This window comes from Melospiza melodia, chromosome 2, assembly GCF_035770615.1.
Source record: "Melospiza melodia melodia isolate bMelMel2 chromosome 2, bMelMel2.pri, whole genome shotgun sequence".
Lineage (NCBI taxonomy): Eukaryota > Metazoa > Chordata > Aves > Passeriformes > Passerellidae > Melospiza > Melospiza melodia.
The window spans coordinates 2,609,499-2,626,589 of NC_086195.1; the positions used below are offsets into that span (position 1 = coordinate 2,609,499).

At 46.1% G+C, this 17,091-nt stretch overlaps 1 protein-coding gene across 1 annotated transcript in view; it reads left to right on the top strand.

Moving 5' to 3' along the window:
- SIM2 (SIM bHLH transcription factor 2) overlaps nt 1-17,091 on the top strand; it is a 75,590-nt gene that overhangs the window by 49,233 nt on the left and 9,266 nt on the right. Inside the window, exons 6-10 of the mRNA XM_063180799.1 lie at nt 2,326-2,525; nt 6,379-6,485; nt 14,578-14,725; nt 15,759-15,927; nt 16,676-17,084. Coding sequence (XP_063036869.1) covers nt 2,326-2,525; nt 6,379-6,485; nt 14,578-14,725; nt 15,759-15,927; nt 16,676-17,084 — 1,033 coding nt within the window. The remainder of the gene's footprint in view (nt 1-2,325; nt 2,526-6,378; nt 6,486-14,577; nt 14,726-15,758; nt 15,928-16,675; nt 17,085-17,091) is intronic.

Genomic DNA, 17,091 nt, shown 5'->3' on the forward strand with positions numbered 1-17,091 from the left:
TTTTATTTTCAGATGCGCAGTAGTTTTAATTTTCAGCTTTACAGGCAGTTTTTATTTCAGATGTGTAGTAGTTCTTATTTTCATCTTTACAGGCAGTTTTTAATTTCAGATGTTCAGGTAGTTTTTATTTTCAGATTTTCAATACTTTTTATTGTCATCTTTACAGGTAGTTTATATTTTCAGATCTGCAGTACTTTTGATGTTCAGACTTGCAGGTAGTTTTTATTTTCAGATTTTCAATACTTTTTATTGTCATCTTTACAGGTAGTTTTTATTTTCAGATTTGCAGTACTTTTGATGTTCAGACTTGCAGGTAGTTTTTATTTTCAGCCTTACAGACAGTTTTTATTTTCAGATTTGCAGCAGTTTTTACTTTCCTATATGCAATAGTTTTTATCGTCGTCTTAACAGGCAGTTTTTATTTTCAGATGCGCAGTGTTTTATTTTCAGATGTGCAGCAGTTTAAGCTGAATCTGAAATCAGGTGAAAGAGCAGAGCTTCAGTTGTGACATCTCCACGTGGCTTTGGGGGGTTTCTGGGTTCGTTAATTCCCAATTATCACTGTTAATCAGAGGCATCACTTCCTTTGCCTCCCTATTAAAAGTTTGCACAGCGAAAAATCAAAGGATTCTCTCGTCTGGAGAGATGTTGGCCTAAATTCATTCCGTTTGACTGTGCTTAAAGTCAGGACTTAATTTTTAAGGAATCACCTCATTAGCTGAAGCACAGGAAAAGCTCATGGACCAAGTGATGGGGGAATTGAGATCTGCTGGGAGATCTTCTGATTGTCCTTTTGCTGAACATTTAAATCAATGGAAAGGAAGAAGGTTGAGCAGGAGGACCCAATTTCCAGGTGATGTTTGGTAGTAGTTTAGAGCACTAAATACACTGAAAATTAATTCCTGTGCACAGGACACGGTTAAAAGCCAAAGAAACAGAAATTCAGCAAAGGGATGTGATATTCCTGCAGCTTGGGCCAGAAGGTTGCCAGGGGCACTGATGATTTCTGAGCACCAGCACCACACTAAATAAATCTGCTGGCCTGGAATAGTCCCCAGGTTGCATTTCCCCCTCCCCTTCAGCTGACACTGAATTTTTGCAGTCTAACACTGTCATTATCACCTCTGTGAACAGCAATTGTACACAGGGATCCCGAAATCTGAGCTCGGGACCTTGGGCTTGGTCAAGTGTCAAGAAAAACAACCCCTCTGAACTCGAGCAGAGAAATTAAAACTCATTCCTTGTGCATTTGCGTAAACACCAGTTAATTTTTATTGCTTTTGTGATGCATCAATACCCACTGGGTTTTTAAAGTGCCTTTTTTGATGTGTCTTTATTTACATCAGAATAATAACTCATTAAAATGTAAATGTTTTTATTCATCTTTGAGTGTGTGTAGGAGAGAGATGGACATTTAAAATAAACAACTTCCAGATTTATTTTTATCAATGAACAAGAATTCTGGTGGTATCTACAGGAAATCTGTATCAGGGAGATTAAAGTATTAATTTGAAAGCAATTAGGCAGTCCCCAGAGAGGAGGTGCTTCAATACTGGATTAATCATGCTGTCAGCAAACACAAAACTGCATTTACTGAGTCTTAATCTCTATTTACAAATTAACTGCAATCAACAGACGACCCAGAATTTAATTTTATGCAGGAGTGTGTCTGTTGGAACCATGGATATTGAGAATTTTGGGCTTTCTGTGCTGCCAGGAGAGAACACTGCACTGACCTGAGGCCCTGGAGAAGCTTCCAAAATTCAATAATAAAACTGAGATTAAAGGTGTGGAGTTTGAATAGAAGTGTGTGATACCACAGGGTGGGAAACTCAGAGCTGAAGGGTTTAGAATACAGGAATAGATAGAAAGCAAGAGGGAGGTTTTGGGGTGGAGGCTGCTCCTTCTTCTTCACCTTCTTCTCCATGGGTTTGGGTGGTTTTGTCTCATTGGATAAAAAAGTCCCCATTGTGGGCACGGGTGGTTGGGTATTGGGTTAAAAGTGAAAATAATTGAGGTGTCATTTCTTAATTGGACAGTTTATCCTTAAAAAAAACTTGTAGAAATAGATACAGGGCCATTTGTAGCTTTTTAATGAAATGCTGTAGAACTCATGACTTTCAAGACTGTAATAGTGATAACAACTAATAAACATCTGAGTCTGAACACAAAATACCATCTCAAATACTTTCAGTCCTGACCCTTACCCAGGCAGAAAAGAAGATGAAAACACAATGTGTGTCTTTATAACCTCATTGAGACTGGGTGGGCAGCAGACTTGGGCCTTTTCCATCAGATCCTGAGGGTGTTTCCCCCTTTTCCCAGGTAATCCACTGCAGTGGCTACTTGAAGATCCGCCAGTACATGCTGGATATGTCCCTGTACGACTCCTGCTACCAAATCGTGGGGCTGGTGGCCGTGGGGCAATCCCTGCCTCCCAGTGCAATCACCGAGATCAAGCTCCACAGCAACATGTTTATGTTCAGAGCCAGCTTGGATTTGAAACTGATTTTCCTCGATTCCAGGTAAGCAGCTCTTTCATCTCCAGCGCCGAGCTGCGTTCATGTGTTTACGCGCTGCGGTTTCCAAACGGGTCAAAACATCCGTGGGAAAAAAAAATCCAGCAGGCCAAGCTAGATCTGGAGCTCAGAGCCTTCAAAGCCTTTCAGGCAGCTGGATAGACCCAACTTTGTCTGGAATGCCAAGAAATAAGAGCCTGTCCAACTTAACCTGGAGTTACCTGCGCTTTTAGGGTCAGCTGAAAGGTTCTTGTTGTGAGGGTTGGTCACAGGAGCAGTGAAACTTTTTTTTACCTGAAAGGACACAAATTTTATCATGCAAAGCCAGCAAAAGGAATGAGGATGTACCAAAAAAACCCCAAGAAACAACCCCAGAAGTGGAATACTGAGATCAAACAACTGGCTGGGGTCATCCAGAAAGCTTTTGAGAGAGCAGTAAGGAGGAGAATTCTGTCTTTTGGTATAATGCTTTAACCACGAAACCAACACTGATAATGGGGTTGTAAGAATGGGAATTAATTCCATTGGCTACTACACACGAAAACAGGACCTTCTTAAACAAAAATTTGGGGAAAACAGCTGAGGAAGGAGAGCCCTGCATCCACTTCAGCTGATGGAGCTCAGATGAGCACAGAACCAGAATTGAAATTCATTTCTCTGGTTTTGGAGCAGGTTTTGGAGCAGGTACCTTGTAGGACACAACACTTTGTACCTTGTAGGACACAATACTTAGTCCAGTGCAGTCCAGGAGACCTTGAAGGGAAAATCCCAAATACACAAAGCATTGACAAGATGATCATTCTTCAAAAATCCTTTCCTGTGGGTCCCACATTCCCCATTTCCCTGGCGGGCTGGATTCGCAGGGAATACATCCGTGCAGTGAATGTGGGAGAAAACCCCTGTACCCAAGAGAGTGGAGGCCAACCGTGCAAGGAGAGGCTTTTCTGCGTGCTCAGCCCGGGAGACAGCGGCTCCATCAGCTGCTGGGACACAAAGAGCTCCTTGTTCCTGGAGCCCTTCCTCGTTTTTTGGCACGCGCCGCTCCGTGCCGCGGCTACAAAGGAGCACGAGGGGTTCAGCAACACGTCCTTGCATGTGGGGGAGAGGAAATGATGTGCCTGGGAGGAACTGCCTGGAGACAGAAGCGCCTTCAAAGGCCACAGAACGAGCAGGGGTGTTGACAGGAGCGGGGACAGACCCAGAGCTGCTGCAGAGCCCTGTTTGCCAAGGAGCAGATGGGTGTCGTCCACGCACCGCGGGACAAGCGGGGGAACTGAGCTGCACCAAAGCCTTTTGCTCTCCCAGCTGAGCAAACCAAACTGTGTTTGATGAAAACAGGGGCATGTTAGGAGTTAGAAAAAACTGGTTTCAGGCCTGGTTCTGGTTTCCATACAAGGGGGTGGATCTTGAGATATAAGTCACAGCAGACAGCACGAAACCATGGGAAGGTGTCGCAGACATCTTTTTGTGAAAATCCTTTCTTGGGATTTTTCCTGCTGAAGCTGAGAAGTTTCAACAACAAAATGTAAACAATGGTTATCTGCTGCTGTGGAATGCATCAGGTGGATTTTTGATTGGCCCATCTTGGATGTTTATAATTAATGGCCAATCAAGGCTGAGTTATCTCAGACAGAGCCTGAGAGAGCTGCCTTTTGTTATCATTCTTTTCTATTCTATTCTTAGCTTAGCCAGCTTCTAGGAGGAAACCTTTCCTTCTATTTCTTTTTAGTAGAGTTACAATGTAATATATGTATCATAAAATAATAAATCAAACCTTCTGAACACGGAGCCAACATTCTCGTCTCTCCCCTCATCCGAGAGCCCTTGTGAACACTGTCACAGGAAGGAGCCACTCAAAATCCCTTTCTGGCCACCTGACACAACATAAACCACACAGGAGTTCATCCACTGAGGGCACTGGGAGGAGAAGACATCACTGCCCTCCAAAGTGAGCTGCTCACTCTGATTTTTGTGGTGCATTCATTGCCAGGGGGTTTAAAAATGCTTTGAAGAACTCAGGAGACCAGAACCGATCAGCGGGGTGAGCTCTGTGTGTCCTGTCACCTGCACAGCACAACCTGGAGAGCCCAGGCTGCCTGAGGGATTGATTTCATGTTAAGGAAGCGAAACAGCCGAGTTTATTTCCAGATTCAAGCTTTTCCAAAAATTTGGGTGTCCTAGGAACTGTCAGCGGTGGTTTTTGTGTCACCAGCTTCAAAGCGAGACTGCACCTTTGGGAAAATGAACTGCACCCCTGGGAAAATAAACCCCTGAGCCCCTGGGCTGTGTTTGTGGTGCTTTGGCTGGGTTTGGGTGAGCTGTGTCTGTACCCACCAAGGGGCAGGATGGAGCTGCCACTCTGCTTTTAGGTCAGAAGGAGAATTGAAACCTGAGCAGGATCTGATCCACCATAATTTCGTGTTCCTAATGTGCTTAAGTGAGGATTTGGGAGGAGCACACACTGCAGAGGAGGAACACAAGCATCTGTTCAAAGACATTTTGACGTTGTTGTCCTTCAGAAGAATCCAAGCCCTCAACCCTCTCAAGCAGAATCATCTCAGTCTCTGTGGGGTCCTCTGGGCTGCTTAGAGTCAGGCTATGAGTACAGAAGATGCACAGTAGTCACAAAACTTTTTTAAAATTAATCAAAATGTGCATTATCATCAATCCTACGATGACAGGAATTGGTTGGGACCCCCTGCTCGTTTCTGTGGACACTCCTGTGTAATCCCTATGCCGTGCATCCTCACCAGTGTAAGTTCATACCAGGAACATCCTCTGGAATTCCATGTCCTGCCCATCCCTGCTCAGTTCATGGCATGAAGAGGTTTGGGGAATTTAAACTGGATTTCCTTTGATCTAAACTGGAGGACAACCTCCCAGAGCACCCTAGGACACTCCAACTTTAATAAATACTCCAGTCCACAAGCCTCGGCTAGAGCTGGTAAAACCCCTGAAATTAAAATGTGTCTCTGCTACTGCAGCAGATCCTCAGCAGGGACAATTGTACTGTCACCTGCTATGGGACTGTGTCACTTGCTAATGTGGACATTCCTTACTGTTCTGCCTTTTTTTGGCAAAGAAAACTCAGGACATCCCAAAGCCCCCCACAACCCTGGGTGAACGAGCCACAGTTTGGCTGAGAAGCAAATTGCACTTTAAGGACTATTTTTTCCTCAACTAAATTTTAAAAAGTCCATTTGAAACGTGAAGTTTGACTCTTCATCTCTGACCCAGTGTAACTCTGACCTCTGAATTTGATTCTTCAACATCTGCAGAGATGCTGCTGTTTTGAATTCGTTCCATTCTTCTACTTCTGGGATTTTATTTTTTGAAGTCTTGCCTCAGCTTTCCTTTCCTCACCCTGTGGCCTCCACACCTCCTTGTCTTTCCACATTCTCAGCTGCAACAAGCTCCTGCTTTTTTCCTCCTGTTAGGCACCACCCTGGATTTATTCACAGGCCCTGATCACGTGTGGCCCGACACACCTTCTGCACTTGTAGCTTTGCAAAAGCAAATGAAAACGTGTCAGCAGCCCACAAGAGAGGTTTTATTGTTTCACGAGCAGCTCCTCGAGTGGAACTTTGTGCAAAGGGTCCTGCATGGCAGTGGCAAAAGCCCAAGGTGGAAATCAGTAAAAGAGCTCTTTTTCCTGCCTGGGTGTACCAGGGAAAAGCTGCACCTTGCTTTGGCTGGCCTGAAAGGGTTTCTTTTCTTGTAAAGGTGAGGTTTCTGTTTCCAAAACCAACATTTCGTCCCGCAGCTTTCAGGCACTGACTTGTTGGCACAATCAAACGCTGGGTCACTGAAACGGAATATTCCTTGAGATTTTGTTTATTGCAGATTTTTCCTTTTCCAGGGTGACGGAACTAACTGGCTATGAACCCCAGGATCTGATAGAGAAAACCCTCTACCACCACGTGCACGGCTGCGACGTTTTCCACCTGCGATACGCTCACCACCTCTGTGAGTTCCTGGGCTGGGGCACAGCAGGGACCTGGAGCTGCTGGAGAGCACCAGGATGGGCAGAGGGATGGAGGAAAGGCTGGCACAGCTGGCATTGTTCACCTGCACAGGAGAAGCTTTGGGCTGAGCTCAGGGTGGCCTTGCAGGGCCTGGAGGAGCCCCAGGAAAGCTGGAGAGAGACAATTGCCAGGGCATGCAGGGACAGCACACAGGGAATGGCTCCACACTGGAAAATTACAGGTTTAGGTGGGATGGGAGGGAAAATTCCTTCCCTGGCAGGGTGGGGAGGCCTTGGAATAGAATTCCCAGAGCAGCTGTGGCTGCCCCTGGATCCCTGGCAGTGCCCAAGGCCAGGCTGGACACTGGGGCTGGAGCAGCCTGGGGACAGTGGGAGGTGTCCCTGCCATGGCACTGGATGGGCTTTGAGGTCCCTTCCAGCCCAAACCATTCCATGATTTCCAGTGTTTCAGCCCCGCTGACCATCTGTGTTTTGTTCTGACACTTGAAAGAATAATTTTCCTCTCATAACCGTGCGTTGTAATCAAAACTCATTTTTCTTTGGTTCAGCAACTGAAGATTTCCTATCACGATCCATAATTGGTCAGATATTAGGAACAATTTCCTCCCTGTGAGAATGGGCAGGCCCTGGCACAGGGTGTCCCTGGATCCCTGGCAGTGCCCAAGGCCAGGTTGGACACTGGGGCTGGAGCAGCCTGGCACAGTGGAAGGTGTCCCTGCCATGGCAGGGGTGGGATGAGATGATCTTTAAGGTCCTTCCAACCCAAATCTCTCAGTGATTCCATGATTCCATGAGTTATCCAGATCCAAGCCTGGCTGATGTCATTTATCAGCCCAAGAACCTGAACACTTCAAGTTATCAGGTGTCAAACTCTCCTCACCAAAATAATAATCCAGAATTTGGGGTGAGGGATAATGAGCAGGGGCCAAAAGCAGAGGGAAGTTGTGGATTCCACATCCCTGGCAGTGCCCAAGGCCAGGTTGGACACTGGGGCTGGAGCAGCCTGGGACAGTGGGAGGTGTCCCTGCCATGGCTGGGGTGGGATGGGATGATCTTTAAGGTCATTTCCAACCCAAACCATTCTGGGATTCCATGGAATACACTGAGTGCAATGAGAAGCTTTGCAGACAACAAGCAGCATGCTGGAGAGCAGGAAAAAATCCTTTCCAAATCTTGACGGGAGACAGATTTTCCCAAGTTCTTGGCTATCACTTAAGGAAACCATTAATTGTGTAAATACAGCTTGATATGCTGGGTTTCTGAAAAGAAAAAAAAAAAAAACAACACCCAAACCAACTTATCTGGCCAGTTTTTGTACTTAGGAGATCCAGGCTATTTTGAATATTTGGAATTAATTCTGGATGGTGATCGCTTGAAGGAAAAGAAAACCTAAAGAGCAAGTAAATGAGAGGGGAAAATCTGAACTTCACTAGCCTGTGCTGTTAAAACAAATACTATGCAGCAGCTCTGCATTCCTCTGAAATATGTTAGTAATAATCATCCTGTGTTTGAAGGGAATGCAATCCCAAAAACTCCTTGGAGGGCCATTCATTAGGAGCATGTGGATGAGGTTCGGAGAATGGATTGTCAGGAAAAAAATGACACATTTAATAATTTCCCATCTTCCAACAGAGTCACTAATCATATCTTCAAACATCTGGATCTGGGAAGGAGTTCATTCAGTAGCACATTAATTTGAAAAGCAAATTGAGGGAATGGCTGAACTCTGGATTTGGCTCCGTTTGCTGCAGCCCATACGAGGCAAAGATGACATCCAAAAACCAATGTCAGGCAATTTTTTTTCCAGATTGCTCCTGTAGGCTGGAAGCAGCCAGAGTCAAATCCTCCTTTTAGGCTCCCTTCTTCTCTTAGTGTGTGCTTCTGATGAGGATCTGGAATACCAAGGAGGCTGTAGCTGTGTTTGGCAGGTCCAAGCTGAAATTGCAAATGCTGAATTCCGCCGGGGGCAGGCTGTGCCACACCTGGGAAAGCAAAATCTGACCCTTAACAGCGAGTTCAGATTTACCAAAGCATTATTGAACACTCTGGGAAGAAAGAATTACCAGGGCACATGGAAAATCCTGTCAGGGACACCCTCCCTGTAGTGGTGACATCTGCATGTGGATGTGACTGCTGACCTGTTCAGGATACACTCAGTATTTCCACCAGACTGTTTGAAATACTTCATAAACCAGCACGGAGCTGATGCCACCACAGCCACAATCACCTCTGGAAAAACAGTTTTGCACTTTAGAGCAGCAGGATGGATCATTCTGTGGCTGCCAGTTTGATCCATGTACGACTGGAGTTTTAAATGAAGAGACAAATCATGTTCACTGAATTACCCACCACATCCTTCCACAAGGAAAAAAAAAAATCCCTTAGCCAAATGGGATACTAAGAGCAGTTGTGTAGATTAAAGATAAATTACTGTAAACTTTAAAAACAGAAGAAAAATGGGAGCCATGCATAGGAATTTATGAAAGCAGATAAATCCCAAGAAGCAGAAAATAATGAGTAATGCTTGGGCAGCAGTGGGAACAGTGCAGGGTCATGGTTGGAATACCAAGTAATGGGAATTATTAAACCAGATGTAAAGTGCACAAAGTCCCTCTGGGGAGCAGTGTGAGAGCTCCCCCAGCATCCATCAGCAAATGTCTCAGGAACATGAGCAGTGAAAGGTTGGCAGGGTTGTTGTACCATTCTATAAAGCAATCTGATGATGAAGTGTCACCTGATGCAGAAATCCAACGAGAAACATCTTGCACCTAATAAGGGTATTAAGGGAAAAAAAAAATAATAACCAACCCTAAACTAGGATAACCATTTGCTTTTTTTTGAGAGGAAAAAAATCCCAAACTGAAGCCCTGAAGCAGCTGAACTCAGAGTGAGGCAGCACAGGGAGTAAAACAAAGGAAACAGTGAGGGGAACGAGTTAGGAGGGAGAGAACAAGAACATCAAGCTAGGAGGGAAATGTAGATGTGAATATTTGCCCAAGGTGTGCTGGCAGCCAAGAGAGTTTCCTGCTTGAAACATTTGATTGGCTTCCAGCTCCAGGAAAACACTTGTGGCGTTTGAAGCTGTGTTATTTATTTCCAGAGCCCCTTTCATACTCACAGTGTTTGCCCTGAAATGTGGCCACACAAACAAGGAGGCCCTGCCCGAGGATCCTGCACTCTGAAACACAGGACAGAGTTCCAGTACAGACAAAATATCTTTGTGCCCTCAGAGATATCCCTTTGTTTGTACCCCTGTGAGGGGGTTTTGGGCATCCCATGTGTTGTAACATCCCTGCTCTTCCCACAGGAACTTGAACAGGGTTCAGGTCTCTGTGCCAGTGTCCCCACCAAACCCTTCTGCTGCTCCCTGGATGTCCCCCTATGTTTTTGCAGGGTTATTTCACAGAGAAGCTCAGTTCCACCATCTCTAGTGTTGGGTCTGCCCCTGCTTTGCCAGCTCTCTGGCAGAGCAGCGCCAGATTTTGAGAGGTCTAAAAAGAAAATAGGAGTTTGCTGGGCACTGTGCCTTGCCCAGGGGCCGTGCCCATGGCATGCCAGGGCAGCTGAACCGGGATCTGCTGCCAGTGTGGAGCCAAGCAATCCATTTCTTGTAGGGGCCGTGCCCATGGCATGCCAGGGCAGCTAAACCGGGATCTGCTGCCAGTGTGGAGCCAAGAAATCCATTTCTTGTAGGGGCCGTGCCCATGGCATGCCAGGGCAGCTAAACCGGGATCTGCTGCCAGTGTGGAGCCAAGAAATCCATTTCTTGTAGGGGCTGTGCCCATGGCATGCCAGGGCAGCTAAACTGGGATCTGCTGCCAGTGTGGAGCCAAGCAATCCATTTCTTGTAGGGGCTGTGCCCATGGCATGCCAGGGCAGCTAAACCGGGATCTGCTGCCAGTGTGGAGCCAAGAAATCCATTTCTTGCAGTGCAGCCTGGGAACTCCCAGCCACACGCCCGGGAGCCTGCTGGAGCCTTTTAAACCAGCCCCGTGTGACAGCCCAGAGCCTTTCCCAGCTTCCCTGTGAAAGCAGGAGCCAGGCAGAGCCCTGGAACACCCAGTCACAGAGGGCACATCCAGAGGAGAAAGCCACAGCATCCTCCCCCTTGGGCTGCAGCAGAGGCCACCAAGAAGGCCCGGGCCTGCACAGACTGTCTGGGCGCTGGGTTTGCCTCACTCCCATTCATTCCTGAGGTTTCCCTTTCAGCATCAAACGGGGCAGCTGAGCACAGAGCCAGATGGAAGCTGAGCTCACTCACTGTCTCACTCACTGTCCCCCAGCCAAGGTCAGACTTTCCCCAGATTGCTAAAAAATCAGGAGACACAAAATCCTCCCCTATCCCCAGAGAAATACTGGTTAATCCAGATAATTAGGAAGCAAAGCTGAACGCTGCAGCCCTCAGTGGTTTTCACATCTTTTCAAACACTGTCTTAACTGCAGAGCTAAAAGAGGGATTTAAAAAAAAATCAGTGGGAGAGGAGGAAAGCCAAAAGTAGTCCCAAAGCACAAGGAAGAACTTTGTTATAGTTAGTGATCCATGACAGCATTAATTTCTCTTTAGGAAGAGTGAGTGCAGCAAAGCATTTTGAACTGAAGGAAAATGTGCTCATTAAACCAGCACAAAGACCTAGTTCTGAAAGGCCAGGCCACATTCCAAACATTACCTGTTACATGGCCTGAGCTGAAATGTAAGGATCATTTCCTGGAACAGGACCATTTGGATTTTAGAATGAATCACCAAATCATAAAAGCACAGAATGGTTTGGGTTGGAAGGGATCTTGGAGATCATCTCATTCCAACCCCCTGCCATGGCAGGGACATCTTCCACTGTCCCAGTTTGCTCCAAACCCTGCCCAACCTGGCCTTGGGCACTGCCAGGGATGGGGCAGCACAACTACAGAGCACCACCCACAATTATAGAACACTCAGAAATAGTAAAACTGTGGCACAGAGACAATTATTAATATTTTTATAATAGAAGTTTTGAGTGGCCACTCCAAGACTTTCAACTCGCAGTGATGAATTGCACTTAAAAAATACAAATGTTTTCTAGGTGTGTTTACACACACTCCTCATAATCTTCCATCCTCCCATAAAGAATTCCATGTGGAAATGTAGGAGTGGAAGGAACACCAGCAAGAAGAAGGCAAAAAGCTGATACCTAAAAGAGATTTGAAACCCCAAATAGCAGTGGCTTGGTGATCACCATGGAGGGTGGGGTTTTGAATGTCCTGCAGGATCATGGAATGATGGAATATCCTGAGTGGGAATAAACCCACAGGGATCCCCCAGTGCCAGCCCTGCCCTGCCCAGAGCCCCCAAAATCCCAGCCTGGGCATCCCTGGCAGCTCCTGGAGCTGTGGCAGCCTCGGGGCCGTGCCCATTCCCTGGGCAGTGCCAGCACGCTCTGGGCAAGAACCTTGCCCTAAAACCCAACCTAAATCCCTCCTGGCCCAGCTCCTGCCCTCCCTGGGTGCTGTCCCTGTCCCAGAGAGCAGAAATTGAGCTGCAGACAGTTTTAGGGGTTCATTTTGTACACAGGCACCTCATCCTAAAATGGAAGAATTGACACTTCCGGAAAGACCTGTCAATTTTGTAAGAGCCTGATTTTCTTTGGGAGATAAAGTGGGGTTGAAGGAAAGTTTAAATGTGTTGGGATGTGCAATGGATAAGAGAGGAGGTAGCCCAGAGAGGTGGCCCATGTGCTCCAGACTGTGGGAAACCTCACTGAGTCTTCCAGAACCACAAGGAAATGGATGAACATGAAGGAGAGGGATTTTTTTATATGGGCAAAATTCACAGAATTCTCAGAATCCCTGGGTTGGGAGAGACCTCCAAGACCATCGAGTCCAGCCCAGCCCCAGCTGAACCCTGGCCCCCAGTGCCACATCCAGGCTTTGTTAAACACACCCAGGCATGGGGACTCCACCCCCTCCCCGGGCAGCCATTCCAGAACTTTCTCACCCTGGCTGCAAAAACCTTTTCCCTGCTCTCCAACCTGGATTTCCCTTGGTGCAGCTTGAAACTATGTCATCTTGTTCTGTCAGTGACAGAAAAAAGGGACAGGACAAGGGGAATGGTTTTAAAATGTCAGAGAGCAGGTTTAGATTCCATTTCTTAATTATATTTATAAAAAGGAATTTCTGCCATTGCCCACTTTTTTTGAACACAATTTGTGCAGCGAGCTCAGTCCATGATTCCCTGATTTACAATAAATAACTGTATAGGAGAGTAAGAGGATGGAGTTTCCAGAGGAGTGATCCAAGGCCACACAAGAGAAGAACCAGCTTCAAAGGCTGGGCATTATCTTCTGGCGAATCCTGAGATAAAGGCCTGGCACTGAATCAGAAATATTTGTGGTTGGATTAAATATTTAGAGATGCTGCACAACTCCTGTTACAGCACAGCCTCCTGCCAAAATATCCTTGTTCACAGAGGATCCAGAATAGCTCAGGGAGGATTACATGGCTGGTAAATTTATCAGATATCTGATTCCCCTCTCTTGTCTTTAAATAAATTGTCTTTGTTTGGGTGCTTCACAACCAAAGAGTTTTTTAATTTTACCCTTTAAAATCAACCTTGATGATTACAGAGGAAAAAAACCACCACAGAGTAAAATACATTGCAAAAAACCAGATAATTTGTCAAGATATGAGAGAAGTGCTTCCAACTAATCTGGAAAAAATCCCAAAATCACAGAATCCTCGGGGTTGGAAGAGACCTTCAGGACCAAGCAGTTCCCACCCCAAACCCTGTCCCCAAGGGCCACATCCAGACTCTTCCTGAACATTCCCAGGGACTCCAACACCAACCTGGGCAGCTCAGCCCAAGGCCTGACCACTCTTCCATGGAAATTTTCTTTCCCAGTCTCCAACCTGAACCTCCCCTGGTGCAATTTGAGTCCATTTCCTCTCCTCTTTTAAAAGAATTTTGTCCATTTCAAAATACTCTTGCTGCCTTCACCTTTTGTTTTGCAGTTAGAAATTTTAAAGCAGGGTTTGTGAAGAATGCGACAAGAGGTGACCCAGAGAAGAAGGAAGACAAAACTTAGGAGTCTTCAAATTTTATATAAATAATAATGTAGTGTTTTGAATCCATAGAAAGGGGCAGGATAGGTAATTTTGTAAGGGGTTATTTAAAGTTAATTGGGAGGAAGAGGAAGGAGGGTGTTAGGACATAGGTTGGACATAGGAAGAGGAAGAAGAGTGTTAGGACTTAGGTTGGACAAACTTAGGAGTCTTCATTTAAAAAAAATTTATATAAATTTAAAAAAATTTATATAAATAATGATGTGGTCTTATGAATCTATAGAAAGGGGCAGGATAGGTAATTTTGTAGCGGGCTATTTAAAGTTAATTGGGAGGAAGAGGAAGGAGGGTGTTAGGACATAGGTTGGACATAGGAAGAGGAAGGAGGGTGTTAGAGCATAGGTTGGACAAACTTAGGAGTCTTCATTTTAAAAAAAATTATATAAATTTAAAAAATTTTATATAAATAATGATGTGGTCTTATGAATCTATAGAAAGGGGCAGGATAGGTAATTTTGTGGGGCACTACTTAATTGGAAGGAAGAGGAAGGAGAATGTTAGAACATAGGTTGGACAAACTTAGGACTCTTCAAATTTTATACAAATAATAATGTGATCTTATGAATCCATAGAAAGGGGCAGGATAGGTAATTTTGTAGGGGGCTATTTAAAGTTAATTGGGAGGAGGAGGAAGGAGGGTGTTAGGACATAGGTTGGACATGGGAAGAGGAAGGAGGGTGTTAGAACATAGGTTGGACAAACTTTGGACTCTTCAAATTTTATATAAATATTAATGGATCTATAGAAAGGGGCAGGATAGGTAATTTTGTAGGGGGTTATTTAAAGTTAATTGGGAGGAAGAGGAAGGAGGGTGTTAGCACATAGGTTTCAGAAATCTGAAAGGTTTTTTCCAACATCATTAATTCTGCGATTCCGTGAGGGAGAAAAGCGCTTGGCTTGCAAATAAACCTCTCCAATAAGAGGCCATAACTCCAAAAAATGTGAATTTAAAAAAAAATTTTCTTTTCCTTGTGTTCCCAGTGCTGGTGAAAGGCCAAGTGACCACCAAGTACTACCGGCTGCTGTCCAAGCAGGGAGGCTGGGTGTGGGTGCAGAGCTACGCCACCATCGTGCACAACAGCCGTTCGTCACGGCCTCACTGCATAGTGAGTGTCAATTATGTCCTTACGTAAGTCCAAATACTTTGTACCATTACCTGTTCTCACTGATTGACTCACTGGTGATTAAACCTGCCAGGGTTTCTTGCCTTGTGTCTTCCGGCGTCGTTCTGTGCTCGCGTGTCGCGGTTTCCTCTGTTTGTGCGATCTCATCTCTTTAGCTGAGAGAAAACGTTGTTGTGTTAATTATTGTCATTATTATCTAGACTTTCATCTTGTCCAGGGAAGGGCAATGGAGATGGTGAAGGGGCTGGGAAATATCTCATGAGGGAGCTGGGAAAGGGGCTCAGCCTGGAGGAAAGGAGGCTCAGGGGGGACCTCACTGCTCTGCACAGCTCCTGCCAGGAGGGGCAGTGAGGGGGGTCAGGCAATGGCCTTAATTTTGTCAGGACAGGTTCAGATTGGAGATTAGAAGGGTTTTTTCCATTGAAAGAGTGCTCAGGCCTTGGGATTAGCTGCCCTGTGAGGTTTGGAGTCATTTTCTCTGGAATTATTCAGGAGGAGTTTGGATGGGGCCCTTGGGGTGGTTGCTGGTGGTGATGGGTCATGGTAAAACTGAATGAACTTGAAGATCTTTCAAAGTTGAGCATTCTGTGATTTTTTTGATCAAGACCAGCCTTGCAGCTTGTGTGGTTTAGTTACAAGCACACGCTGCTGGCAGGGGAGGAACGTTGCTCCTTTTCCTTTCCTCAGGGCAGAGACCAATTCCTGGCTGAGCAGGAGACAGATAAATTGATCTCTGCCTTTCCATGATTCCAAACCACAGAAAACCAGGGATGGCTGAGGGAAGATGATACAGCTCAGGCTCAGAGAGAGGGGACACTTCATCCAAAGGTGTTTATGTGGTTCCCAGTGGAATTTTTTAATAGACTTGCATGGGAATGAGGTCACCCCATAAGATTCTCTGCTTCCTGACATCCCCAGACTCAGTGAAAATCTTGGGAGAGTGAAAATTTGAGCCTTGTGAATGCTAACATGTATTTTTACAGGAGTTAGTTTGGATTTTCCTGTGGTTTTTTAATTGACTGGGCTGTTCTTTTGCAGAGATATTGAGTACAAGGAACTTCAGTTGTCACTGGACCAGGTTACCATTTCCAAGTCACAGTTTTCATGCAGAAACTCAGTACCTACCTCGCAGGAAACAAGGAAAATAGTAAAACCCAAAAGTAATAAAATGAAGGCAAAACTCAGAACAACACCTTACCCACCACAGGTAAAATTTCCAGCAATATTTAATTACCAGTTGTTCTCACAGAGTGCTTGGGACAGTGTAGAGATAATCCAGGACTGAATGTGCTATAAAACAGACTATAGGATTGTCCACCCCAGAAAATCCCTCATAAATCAGGATAAAATTAGATCCTTTTTCCTTGGGGTGGAAAGTACAGGTAGCACAAAGCAGCTCTGGCAAGTGATGCAAAACCTTTGGGATATGGAGTGTGTGAAGCACTTCAACCACGACGTCCTTTCTTGGCAAAAAGAAGAAAATCCTGTACTTGAAATTTGTGCTGTGAAAATCTGGGCTGGGGTAGAATCTGTCATTTACTGTTGGTGTGTGGAGTTCTTGATGTCAGGAGGAATTTCTTTCTGGAAAAGGTGGTCAGGCCTTGGGAGGAGCTGCCCAGGGAGCTTTGCAGTGCCCGTCCCTGCAGGTGTGCCCTGGAGGTGGCACTGAGTGCTCTGGGCTGGGCACAAGGTGGGCACAGCTGGCACTCCATGGGCTGGGAGGGCTTTTCCAAACATAATCCTGTGATTCTGGAAAACTGAACTGCCAAAATTACCAAATCAAAGCAGGTTTTTTGTTCCCATGTGAAGGCAAAGTCATGAAGAGAGGAAATTCAAACGCACCACTCAGGTCATCCCTTGAGCCAGCGAGGCTCGGCTCTGGGTGCCTCTGTACTTTCCTACAGAAGTTCCTCCTTTAACTCTTTTCCCCTGCTCTTTTCCCCCTCTTTCCCCAGCAATACAGCTCGTTCCAAGCAGACAAACTGGACTGCAGCCAGGTGGGCAGCTGGCGCTCCAGCCCCGCCGCCAGCGCCGCCGCCCTTCAGGAACAGAACTTCCATTCAGAGAGCAGCGAGCTCCTGTACGCCCCTCCCTACAGCCTGCCCTTCTCCTACCACTATGGACACTTCCCTGTGGATTCCCACGTCTTCAGTGGCAAGAAGCAAATGCTGCCTGCCAAATTCGGGCAGGCCCAAGGGGCGCCCTGCGAGGTGGCGCGGTTCTTCCTGGGCGCGCTGCAGACCAACGGCGAGTGCCAGTGGCACTACGCCAACTCCCTGGTTCCCAGCAGCCAGTCACCCTCCAAAAGCCTTCCTGAGCAGCCAGTGAACATCATCAGGCACAACCTTGCACAGAGTTATGAAGGTGGGTG